Below are 13,244 nucleotides of genomic sequence, written 5' to 3' on the forward strand. Positions count from 1 at the left end.
TGTAACCATGAAAGATAGTGATTGTTCTTTTAAATCCTTAACTATTGGGGTGATCTGTTCTACAGCAATAGAAAACCAGGCCACTAGCTCTCCGAGCCTCAGTTTCCACAACTTTGAAATGTTTCCTATACATCAGGCTACTGGGAGTATTAAAGAGGTAAGAACGTCACTGGTACCTTATAGCATTGAATAAATACTGGCAATCATCATTTGGGAAACACACATCTTGACCAACTTAATAAAGAGAATATTTGCGATTTCCCACTGGCCACACTTGCCGATCCCTTTTGAATAAGGGTTGTTATTACATAAATAAAAAATCAACTTCAAGGTTGCTAGGCGTTCTTTCAATAATTGGAGAAAGTGGAATTTTAAAAAAATGCTTTGACTTCACTTCTACTTCTCTGTCTGGTAAGGCATGCTTCAGGAAGCAGAAACAGGCATGAGTTAATGGAGTTTAGAAACACGATCAGAAGAAACACAATCTTTGAAGAAAAGCTGAATATAATTAAACTATGAATTTATTTTTCACAAAAACATGGGATTTTTATACTCGTTTAGTGAGTTTTATGGAGCACAGATATGTCTGAGGATGACACTGTTTGCTAAAATAAAAGGAAGATATTTTTGGAGTTCACCAAAGGATGGCATGAGTGTCACTTGTTAAAAATGTTTCAAAACAAATCCATATGCATAAAAAAAGGCATTTGAAGTGCAAGGATAATAAAATGAGAGTTTGTTTTCTCATATATCTTACTGCACAGATCAATGTTTTTTTGCTTAGCATCCATTCATAACACTTTAGAGAGTATTTACAGCATGAAATAAAGGGGAGGTGGATAGGACAAAGTACACTTTATCTGGTGTCCTATACTCACTTAACAATCTCTAATCACTAATGCTGTATACATCATTGCTTCTTGAAAATTATAGTCACTACTACTTACTGTACCATCAAGTAATAGAACTAATCTCTAAGTATTTTCTACACTAGGAATTGGGACACATTAGATGCCTTTTCCAGGGTTTTAGGTCAAGAGGGGTGTTTCAGAAAGGTATTCGCTGAGACATGAGCCCTCCCTATTAAAAAGGTGAGCTGGGGATCCCTGGGTGGCGCAGCGGTTTAGCGCCTGCCTTTGGCCCAGGGCGTGATCCTGGAGTCCCGGGATCGAGTCCCACATTGGGCTCCCTGCATGGAGCCTGCTTCTCCCTCTGCCTTGTGTCTCTGCCTCTCTCTCTCTCTCTGTCTCTCATGAATAAATAAATTTTAAAAATCTTAAAAAAAAAAAGCAATATTGACAATCAAGAGCTTTTCACACAGGCAGTGATGGCAGTGGACGGACGGCCCAGAGGCAGGAAGGGAAACACCATGAGGTCCTCCCTTGACATCCTTGTAACCTGAGTTCACCAACAGCTCCTATAACAATGACAGTTTTGATTTTTTTGGACCCAGGGAAGATGATAATTTCATATATTTTTTAATTAAAAATAAGAAATTTCAAATTTAAATTTAATTTTAAAAATAAAATAAGAGTATCTTTGCAGAATTAATGCTATGAGAGAACTCCAGGTTGGGAAAGGGTTATTACTCTATTGCCAACTCTGAGGATGATCGAGAGAAAGACAGAGCTGTTTATTTGGTGTGTTTACAATAGCACAGAGTTACACGGACCACATGGACACCAATGCTAATCATTTTAAGGTATATGCCAGGGATTCATTCGCTCTAACACCTACTCTGTGTTTGATGATGGCAGTGTGGACATGTGAGATCTTTATCACACAAGCCCTGCATCATCAGACCATCTCATATTCAAAGGAACCTGTGAGTTTTTCAAGCTGGAGATTAAGCCCAATAGTGGGTCATGAAGTTAATTTGGTAGGTTACACCAGGGATGTTTTGTAACAAAAAAGAAGAGGATATAAAATATAGGAGAATATAGAAGACAAGTATTTCATGATATTTTTCAGTTTTAGGCATTTACATATATACACATACATACACATGTGTGCTCATGTATATATTGAACTACAGAAATACTGATAAATTCTGATAACACAGACCATCCAGGAGATGCAGGCATATCCTTTCCAGCCTTCTCATAATAATAATAGTAATAATAACAGTAATAATAATAATAATAATAATAATAATACAGGTGTCCCTGGTTGAGCACTACTGTGGGTCAGCCAATGTTTCCAAGCTCTTCTCATGTATTAGCTGTTATCATTCCCCAATAAGCCTAAGAGATGGGTATTACCATCATCCACATCTTACGTACAGAGGATACATAACTTGAACAGCACCTCATGAGCAAGCAGCGGAGCCGGGATCTGACCATGGACAATCTGAGTGTGGAGACGAGCTTCTGTGGCCTCTCTGAAAAGCTGAGAAGGCAGGGGACTCATGTCCTCCTGAGACAGCCTGTTCCACTGTCCGAGCCTCCCTGAAGGTCAGCAGAGTTCTGGAACGCAGATCTCCCAATTTCTAATCCTATGCTCTCCCTAGACTTCATACAACAGTATTCTTAGTAAAACCTACTTTGTGAGGCTGAAATCAAACAAGCTCAGAATAAATGAAAGATGCATACAAGCGTACTTGAAAGAGAATATATTTATTTACATCACTATTTTCTTTTTACAACTCCTACACTTTTAAATAAGATTTTCCAGGAAATCCGGTAAGTTTTAAATTAAGATATTTTAACTGAAGAAAATTTTCACAATATGATTTTTATTTACATGAATTTCCCAAGAGTTTTAAATAGTTCATTCTGAAACAGCACAATCTACCTAAAAGCTCTCATTTAGAACTTGCAGCTTTTTCCAAAACTTTTCCTTAAGAAATTAGGCTGAGAATCCCATCCTTGTAGTTCAGATTGAACCTGTCAGAATGAACAGTTAACACCCTTACAAATACAAACCTGCTTCATAAACGATCCACGTTTTGGCAGCAAGCTAAACCCATTTCACATGTTTTGATCCTAAGGAAAGATTTTTCTAGACACCTTTGATTGCTTTGATTCGAACTTTCTGGAAGTTTTCTGGATCAGTCACACAGCTGCTATGAGTTGGTATGTATGTAACCTGAGCACTCATTCAGTTTGTGAGGATGGGCTTAGCTCTGGTTCAGCCGACTCTGAAAGTGACCCACGGGCATTCAGAAATCCTGGGGCAGATTCTGGTGCACCTTCCCCTCCGTGGCCAGTCCTGTTTGGGAGGCTGGCTTTTCCTCTGATATTGCACATGCGAACGACTTACTTTAAGAACCTACTATTCATAAAACGACTTCCAAAAATAACAACGGTCTGACATCATTCCACGTCACACTGAGAGATTTCAAATATTTATTAGTGAAACTAGAAGAGAGGATAGATTTTCCTAATATTTTTAGCATGAGTTCCTCTGAAGAGTTGGTATGACATCCATTAAAAAATAGAAAAGATTAACTTTTACCATGATCAAAGCTACAGTTCACAATGAAAAACTTCTATAGCTCCGTCTGCCTTCTCTAAGAACAGCCGAGGGCTAGTCTTGAACTTCACGCGGCAGCAATAGAGGTATCATCCACGAGCCGGCCCTGTGGCTTTAAAGCAGGGAAATAAGAAAGGTTACAAAGTAGTTATGACAAAAGCTTCCTTCATTGAAAAGATTTTGTAATTCTGGAAACTTTCACAAAAACAGGATAAACGTGTACAGGTATCAAGATCACATTTGTCTGGGGCACGTGGGTGGGTCAGTGGTTGAGTGTCTGCATTCAGCTCAGGTCGTGATCCTGGGGTCCTGGGATCAAGTCCTGCATTGGGATCGTTGACGGGAGCCTGCTTCTCCCTCTGCCTATGTCTCTGCCTCTCTCTCTCTCATGAATAAATAAAATCTTTAAAAAAAAATCACATCTCTCCTTCCTTCCCCCCACCTTGTCACTTCACTTGAGCCTGGGGAGGGAGCTGTGGGGTCTAGACAGAGCGGTTCCTTCCGCCACCAGACACTGACATCGCAGGCCAGCTGCATTACCTCCACCAGCTGAATCTGCCTCAGTCACTAATTCTCTTCACCCTGTGTTCTAGCAGTTACAGATCTGTCACTGAGAGCGTGTGACAGGGAACCCATCACCACTCCTGCTTCAGTGACAGTTTCATTCTCTCCCTTGCTCGGGACCCTCCAGCATCTCAAGCTTGAAGAAGGCCACAAACCTGAGCTGATAGACCAGTTCCTTGGGATTCAAGGTCTCCCAATCTCCTGTTTGTAAGAAAAGGCAATTCACAATGAATTGGGGTATCTAACAATGACTACCACGGGGTCAGAAGCAGCAGATAAAAACAAGACTCTCCTTTTCCCTAAGGTCCCTGAAAAAACAAAACATCATATCAGAAGAGTAAAGGTTAAGGTATCATAGTTATCCTTAGGGGTAAAAATTCTGACAGGTTAGCAGCACCCCAGGGAGTCATCAAGGAACTGAAAAAATGCAATTCTTGTAAATAACTTTATTAAGACAATGTACATTAGTAGACCTTTGTGGGAAAAGCAAGAGAACTGGAATTCAGGATATGAACAGAACAGTGTTATGGCGTTATCACCAAAAGCCATTTACTAGGCTTTAGGCAGAATGCTTAGGGTGGGACTCCCTGGGGCAGGGAAGGGAGCACTCCTGCTTCTAGTTTTGTCGCTCTGCATTTTAGGTGTGTATGTGTGTGTGTGTGTATGCACACATACGTGTGTAAGTTAGGCCTCTGACATTCAAGGCAGGAAAAGAATGAATTAAATACAGGTCTTTTATACTTCACATCATCTGTAGTACTGATAGAAGATGTTCAGTTTTAGAAATAGAATAATGGGGGCGCCTGGGTGGCTCAGTTAAGCATCTGCCTTCAGCTCAGGTCATGATATTGAGGTCCTGGGATCGAGATCCATATTGGGCTCCCTGCTCAGCGGGGAGCCTTCTTCTCCCTCTCCCTCTGCTGTTCCCCCTGCTTGTCCTCTCTGTCTCAAATAAAATAAAATCTTTAAAAAAAAAAAAATGGGAAAAAATAATGGCGAAACCTGCTAAAATCCCCATACACAGCTTTACAAAGGGACAGAAGACAGGAATATCATGCAATTAAAAAGCTGGAATCTACTTTTCAAAGAAAGAAAAACATTAATCCAGCCTTGAAGGAGGACACTGCTGTCCAGTGGAACTTTCTGTGATGATGGAAAAGCTCAGGTCGGCGCTGTCCAACATGGTAGCCACCTGTCACGCTGATTGAGCCTTCAAGTACAGCTAGTGCAACTAATTTTTAGATTAAATTAAATTTTAATTAATGTTAATTTAAATCCTGGTAGGGCTGGCAGCTCTCATTACTGGAATTGCACATCTCTGGAGTTTAGTAAAGGCAGGTACAATGTGAGTCAGTTATGTTGTTCACTAATGGGGAGAGGGTGATTCTCAGGCACCATCCTTAGCATGGCAGCTAAAACAACTGCCACCGTAAGTTCTCTCAACTGATAAAGGAGCCAGCCCCGAAGATCCCAGCCAACTTTTTTGGCAGCAGTCAAGTTACTAGAAGGTAGTCCTAGAAGGTAGTATTTAGGGAAAAAAACCACAGTGGTTAGAAAAGGACATGTTATGGAATACTACTTAGCCATCAAAAAAAAATGAAATCTTGCCATTTGCAGTGACATGGATGGAACTAGAGGGTATTCTGCTAAGTGAAATAAGTCAATCAGAGAAAGACAATTATATGATCTCACTCATACATGGAATTTAAGAAACAAGACAGAGGATCACAGGGGAAGAGAGGGAAATAAAAAACAAGATGAAATCAGAGAGGGAGACAAACCATAAGAGACTCTAAACATAGGAAACAAACTGAGGGTCGCTGGAGGGGAAGGTGGGGGGTTGAGCTCACTAGGTGATGGGCATTAAGGCAGGCACGTGATATAATAAGCAATGGGTATTATGTAAGACTGATGAGTCACTGACTTCTTCTGAAACCAATAATACATTACATGTTAACTGTTTTAAATAAAATTTTAAAAAAGAGAACTTCAAGGAAAAAGACATGTTAGTTATGTTAAAACTTACAAATGTTTATTTTTCTGTAACTTTTCCTTATGGATTTAAGCACTACCTGGAAGAGGTTTACTGTGGAAGAAAATGAGAAGAATGTACTAGCAGGAGCTGGGGTTAGGCTGGGTGTACAAGACCTAGAGGGAAAGGAATGATAGAGATTAATAGGTAGACTGTCGATCCTAATTCCTCAAAATGATCAACTCTCGTATCTTGGATGGGTTATGTTTGTATGCCTCTGTCTATGCTGACACCCACCCTCACACTAATGAAAGCTTCAGAGTCTGTGAATAGCATACTTTTAGAAGCTCAAATGGCTAAAAGGACAACAGAGACCAACTGTGCCCCCACTGCTCCCCACCCCTGCAAGGTGACCTCTCAGACCTTGATGGGAAGAATGGCAGCAGACATGGCCCAGGAATGTGAACAAGTGGAAATGTTTAGAAAGCCACCAGTGTGGGGGAGGAGGAGGGAGCAGGGGTATATGGGAAAGCTCTGTACTTTCCTCTCAATTTTACTATAAAACTAAAACTGCTCTAAAAAAAATAAAGCCTTTTAAAAAAACCATTGTTAAAAAAAAAAAAGTCACTGGTTAAACACAAGTGAATTAGAATCATGAAATTTTTCTCTACAATCTAAAAAGTACGATGCTTCAAAACATTAATAAATTCATTTTTGACAGATGCAAAAAGAAGTTGGGTAAGTCTGGGAAGATAAACTCTAGGAAGATCACATAGGATACATGAACACAGACTAATTTAGAATTTACCCCATCCCAGATTATGTAAAGAAGGGACAGTTCCTCTAAACTTAAGACAGACACAGAAAGGGAAATGGCCACATAACCCGTCTTTCCAAAAGTGAGTATAAACTTGAAGTAGAAGACGGCCCCCAGGACACACATATATCCACATATATCTGAGTTACTGGGGAAATCACAACTACCTGGAGGGAAGCCTTAATTACAGGCAGTGAGAATGGCTAAACCAGAGGTGAGTGCTGTGCTTAGTGAACCACTGGTGTGGCCCCGTTCACTCTCTCCCACATGGACTCCCACTGTCCTACATGCTCCTTTACTGCGGGAACCTGGAAATGGTTTTACCAGTGTAAAAAATCAAAACACTAAACCCGAGTATAGTTTTCGACAAAGGATCATTTTCAGAAAAGACCCCAATCCAGTATGACACAGAGAACTGGGCAAGTTCAAGGACTGTATTTAGAAAGTTAATCCATTTTGACTATAAACTGGTTACAAACTAACTACGATGTAAAAACATACTTTACTAAGCAGAAGAAAATACAGGTCTGAGGACACAGTGAAGGTAAATCATTATCTACCTAAGGGAATAATAACCTTTGAAGTTAGATTCTGTAAAATAATAGCAAGCTTACAGCAATGAACGGCAATACTGCCAAGTTCGTATAATAAAAACAATCAAGTCTCAAAATATTGTTTAGAGGAACTTACGTGAAAGAAACACTTCTGGTTTGTTTCTAAGACTGGAAATTTCAAAAAACAGACGGTTTCTAAGCCTTACCTTTACAAAAATACTGGTAGGTATAAAACGCCTGAGCAGTTGGTTTGTGAAGTGAGGAAATCTAAGCAGGTTGACGTTGAGAGATGGCAGTTGCTGGTATCCAGCCATCAGGGGGTAGAAATTATATAACATTTCCTGTTCAGTGCCCGGGAGGATCCGTAATCGAATCTATAGCATAACAAGTTGTAGAGAAAGAAAATCAAATACACACGCCTCCAGCCTCTTCATGTTGTCACCCCTTCATTATTTACAAATCTTTCTGGTGAAATACTTTCTCTCTCCTATTCCGCCTTCCAGACAGATTCTAAAACACAAGACTGAAATAGTATGATGCAAGACGAGAGGACTACATAGACAAGAAACGCATAAAAAAAATATGCACGATTTCTTCGTTTCTACCAAGATCCACCACATGGCAACTTCCACAAACTTAAAAAAGGGGAACATGAGATGGATCAATATGTTCTGTGTCTGCGACCAGATAGATTTTATAGTCACAAGGTGCTATGAGATAATCAGTTGCAAAGTATCACTGCTTACATTGTCAACCTAAGACAAATTAGTCGTTTCTGGTGTTTTCTTTTAGGGATTTTACCTTTGTGGCGAGGTAAATGATGTCAAGGGAATAAAAGATGTTTGGAAAACTCTGACACTACTTTAGAAAAGAACACAAATTTCTAAGATTTTGGTGTTGTACATTATTTACTTATAAATCAATATGTGAAAAAGATGAGGACACTAGAAAAGCTTACTCGTTTGCAAATGAGTACATCTAGTATGTACATGTGTCAACATATACGGGTACCAACATATAACAGCTGATGAGATGTACTATATATTATAAACTTCAATTAGCATGTGGACTTACAGTCCACTTTATATATAATTCTATTTTACATATAGGGTTGTCTGTGCTGTCACAGCACAGACAACTAGTTAGGCAGACGCTTCTGAGTATTAGGATACATTCGTTACTCTAATTACGCCCTTGTTGATAACAAGTATTTACTGACTACTGAGCACTGTCTGTTAATCCACGTTGACAGTTAAGACAGTATTCTCAATGAAACATGGTTTTGCCTGAAAGTGTACATTCCATTCAAAAATGTGATGAACTTTCCTACCTCACCTCTGATTTGAATCAGTGAATCAAAACACTGGACTAATTTTGTTTTGTAAATATAAAATTGTGTCTAAATGTATCAAAAATAAGTTAAATTCTATGCAATATCAAAATCTCTAAAATATTTCACTGATAATTAAGAGAATTGGCCTTTTTCTTTTTTAAAGTAGACTCTATGCCCAACATGGGGCTTGAATTTATGAGTCTGAAATCAAGAGTCGCATGTTTTACCAACTGAGCCAGCCAGGCACCCCAGAGGATCAGGCTTTTAATAAGGGTAGTAATACCTCTCGGCCTCAAATTAAAACATACAAACACACACACTGAGTACTAATAGAAGAGAAATGTAAAACTTTCAGGAATTCTATTATAGTCAAATATTTGTGAGTTTTTGTTCTATTTTTATTATTTTTTAAAGATTTTATTTATTTATTCATGAGAGACAACGGAGAGGCAGAGGGAGAAGCAGACTCCCTGTGAGGAGCCTGATGCAGGACTTGATCCCAGGGCAGACCTGAACCAAAGGCAGATGCTCAACCACTAAGCCACCCAGGTACCCAGAATTCTTGTTTTAAAAAAAGAAAGAATAACATGTGTGATCTCGATGTGAAAAGTATTGCCCACTTAGTCGACCTCTATACAAATTGTACTTAATCTTAAAAAATGACTACAGGGGCGCCTGGGTAGCTCAGTTGGCTGAGCGTCTGACTCTTGATTTCAGCTCAGGTCATGATCTCAGGGTTCTAGGATCAAGCGCCACGTCGGGCTTTGCACTCAGTGGGGAAACTGCCTGAGGCTTCTCTCTCCCTCTGCCCCTTCCTGCATTCAAGCTTGCACACTCTCTAAAATAAACAAATCATAAATAAATAAATAAATAAATAAATACATACATACTAAAAATTTCCTACTATCAAAATAATAGGAACCACAATCAGCTTTATTAGTTCATTTGTAAAAATTAGATGTACAGCTCCCCATTTCCTGGCCAAACTTCTATATCTATATAAGCAACCCAATGAAATATGACCTATACCTGTTTAAGACCTGAGAACATGAAGGCATCACTGGGCTCCACAGAAATCTCCACATCTTGAACTAAGTTAGTCTTGTTCTGTAGGTGATACTTGACAGGTAAGGATTCTCGGACACGCCCAAAGGATGGCAGATCTGCAGAGAAAGAGGACACGTATCTTTTGGTTAAAAAAATAGTTCACCATTTATGAGTTCTTTTTGTAAATGAATCCCATTCTGTAGACATGGGATTATTTAAATTAGTGATACTACTGCACTCTTGCTAAATAAGAAAATCCTTTGATTGGACAATAGCGACGGGGCTGTGATAAAACAGGCCAAAAAGAATCAAGTCTCCTTTCCAAGCTGATTGACTTAGGGTCAAGAGCTGAATTATTTTAGGAATAATTTTTCAAATCTATAAAACATTTCCCTAAATATCCATCATGGTTCAAGAAGGAATGACAGGCATCACATGCCTCTTGATGGAAGCACACACCATTAGCTATGAAGTATTCTCGCCAAAAACTTGAACCTCAATCTGATCAAGACTATAGATCTCACCAGCAACTCACAGATCCTTAAAAATGATACAATGCAATTAGCAAAATCCAGACTGTGGGAAGCTCTACAGGACAACTGACCACTTCTTTAATAAATGAACAGCAAGGAAGAGGGGAACATGGTAGTGGTGAAGGAAGTGATGGAGTAGAGAGGGAGTCTTCCTGCCTATAGATTTCAACATTTGTATGAGATATCCATCAGCTGCAATGCCAAGACCTTAAAACAATCTAAAGAACATTACGAGTCAATCAGGGAAATCACACCACCAGAATTTGATATTACGAAATTATTGCCCTCTGCCCCTGGATGCCGCCGAGTAAGCATCATTAAAGTCTCCCCTCCCACCACCATCATGTCTAAGTCAGAGTCTCCCCAAAACGTCTGAGCAGCTGCGGAAGCTCTTCATCGGAGGTTTGAGCTTCAAACCAACCAATGAGAGTCTGAGGAGCCATTCTGAGCAATGGGGAACGCTTACGGACTGTGTGGTAATGAGAGACCCAAACACCAAGCGCTCCAGAGGCTTTGGGTTCATCATGTACGCCACCGTGGAGGAGGAGGTAGATGCAGCCATGAACGCAAGGCCACACAAGGTGGATGGAAGAGTTGTGGAACCAAAGAGGGCTGTCTCAAAAGAAGATTCTCAAAGACCTGGTGCCCACTTAACTGTGAAAAAGATTTTTGTTGGTGGCATTAAAGAAGACACTGAAGAACATCACCTAAGAGATTATTTTGAACAGTATGGGAAATTTGAAGTGATTGAGATCATGACTGACCGAGGCAGTGGCAAAAAGAGAGGTTTTGCTTTTGTGACATTTGATGACCATGACTCTGTAACAAGATTGTCATTCAAAAAAACCATACTGTGAATGGCCACAACTGTGAAGTAAGGAAAGCCCTATCGAAGCAAGAGATGGCTAGTGCTTCGTCCAGCTAAAGAGGCCAAAGTGTTTCTAGAAACTTTGGTGGTGGTCGTGGAGGTGGTTTTGGTGGGAATGACAACTCTGGTCGTGAAGGGAACTTCAGTGGTCAAGGTGGCTTTGGTGGCAGTCGAGGTGGTGGTGGATACGGTGACAGTGGGGATGGCTATCAGGGGTTTGGTAATGATGGAAGCAGCAACTTTGGAGGTAGGGGAAGCTATAATGATTTTGGCAATTACAACAATCAATCCTCAAATTTTGGACCCATGAAAGGAGGAAATTTTGGAGGCAGAAGCTCTGGCCCCTATGGTGGTGGAGGCCAATACTTAGCCAAACCACGAAACCAAGGTGGCTATGGTGGTTCCAGCAGCCGCAGCAGCTATGGCAGTGGCAGGTTTTAATTACTGCCAGGAAACAAAGCTTAGCAGGAGAGGAGAGCCAGAGAAGTGACAGGGAAGCTACAGGTTATAGCATATTTGTGAACTTAGCCAAGCACAGTGGTAGCAGGGCCTAGCTGCTATAAAGAAGACATGTTTTAGACAATACTCATGTGTATGGGCAAAAAACTCGAGGACTGTATTTGTGACTAATTGTATAACAGGTTATTTTAGTTTCTGTTCTGTGGAAAGTATAAAGCATTCCAACAGAGGGTTTTAAGGTAGATTTTGGTTTTTTTGCACCCATGCCGTTGATTGCTAAATGTAATAGTCTGATCATGACGCTGAATAAATGTGTATTTAAAACAAAACAAAACAAAAATTATTGCTAATTTTTAAAGTGATGATAATAGAAGAGTAATTATATTTAGAAAAATAACCACTGATATTAAAGATGCAGACAGAAATATTTATAGATGAAACAGTAGCTGGGATCTACTTCGAAATAATGGGGGTAGGAGGCATATGTAGAGGTACAGATAAAACAGGACTTATCGTTATCTACTTTTGTAAATGCTAGGCACTTTTCATAATAAAAATTTTTTTTAAACCTTAGAAGCTAAAATAGATATTCTTACTATATTCTTTTTATCAAATACAATTTGATGCCATTACCTGCGTTCACATGGAGGGGAATGTTTTCTACGATCACATGTGGCAGAGTGATGACGGTACTGATGACAGGGACATTTCCCATGGCTGAGGTCCTGTGGCAGAAAAGTGCATCTTTCAGATCCACATTTGATGTAAAAAGGTAAATCAAAAACAGAAAACGTGCATATTCGCCAACTTGTTTCAAAGGAATTACTTCAGAAAGTAATTCAAAAGAAATTACTTACACATTTTCTAGACCTTTATTAATAGTAGTTTTGTGAAAAGCTTTTAGAATCCTGTTTGTATTTTGAACAAGTGTCACAACCCAAGGCCGCTGTTTGGTCCCAGTTCCAGAATATAAATCAACCACACCATGAAGCATACCATTTGACACCGTGTTTGGTAGCAAAATGATCAGTGTAGGTGGCACTGTGGTGACTGAAGTTATGATAGAGACCTTATCACCTTGTGGCCAGGTCACAGCTGAGCACCAGACCACTTGCAAGCATGCTGTCATAACTACACTAGGGGTTTACAGTAAGAACTGTGGAACTAAAAATATTGTACTATCAATAAACACAGTGGCATTCCAGCACTGCGGAGATAAAGTGAGCAACATCAGGAAACTGACAAATACGTTTCCCTCCATTACAGTGAGAATGGGATCTGCAGGGCCAGCTGGCAGCCCCCTGACCAAGGAAAGCCCTTCGGAAGAGGCTGTATCTGGGTGGGGAACAGCTGATGCTCTATGCAAGTTATTATCCAGCAAAAGCAACAGGAAAAAACATCTAATCCCTTATCATTAAGAAATTTGTCTGTATGGTACTACAAACAGGATGGGAAAATTAAACAGTGCCTTCAAAGTCCTATTTTATTTTATTTTTAAGATTTTATTTTTTCGACAGAGAGGAAGAGAGACAGAGAGAGAGAGAGAGAACACAAGCAGGGGGAGCAGTAGAGGGAGAGAAAGAAGCAGGCTCTGAGCAGGGAGCCCAATGTGGGGCTGGATCC

At 39.9% G+C, this 13,244-nt stretch overlaps 1 protein-coding gene across 2 annotated transcripts in view; it reads right to left on the reverse strand.

Moving 5' to 3' along the window:
* Positions 1 to 3,317: 3,317 nt before the first annotated feature.
* The window catches only part of TRAPPC11 (trafficking protein particle complex 11), a 48,587-nt gene continuing 38,660 nt past the window's right edge, over positions 3,318 to 13,244 (reverse strand). The window contains exons 27-30 of one of the 2 annotated variants that reach the window (XM_038560439.1): positions 12,255 to 12,346; positions 9,744 to 9,877; positions 7,588 to 7,755; positions 3,318 to 3,586 (exon numbers count right to left, since the gene is read on the reverse strand). In XM_038560439.1, the coding sequence (XP_038416367.1) occupies positions 3,542 to 3,586; positions 7,588 to 7,755; positions 9,744 to 9,877; positions 12,255 to 12,346 (439 nt within the window). In that variant the 3' untranslated portion in view covers positions 3,318 to 3,541. Of the gene's footprint in view, positions 3,587 to 5,832; positions 6,187 to 7,587; positions 7,756 to 9,743; positions 9,878 to 12,254; positions 12,347 to 13,244 lie in introns of those variants that run through there. The other variant, XM_038560440.1, reaches the window with a different exon arrangement.

Source organism: Canis lupus, chromosome 16, assembly GCF_011100685.1.
Source record: "Canis lupus familiaris isolate Mischka breed German Shepherd chromosome 16, alternate assembly UU_Cfam_GSD_1.0, whole genome shotgun sequence".
In the NCBI taxonomy this organism is placed as follows: domain Eukaryota; kingdom Metazoa; phylum Chordata; class Mammalia; order Carnivora; family Canidae; genus Canis; species Canis lupus.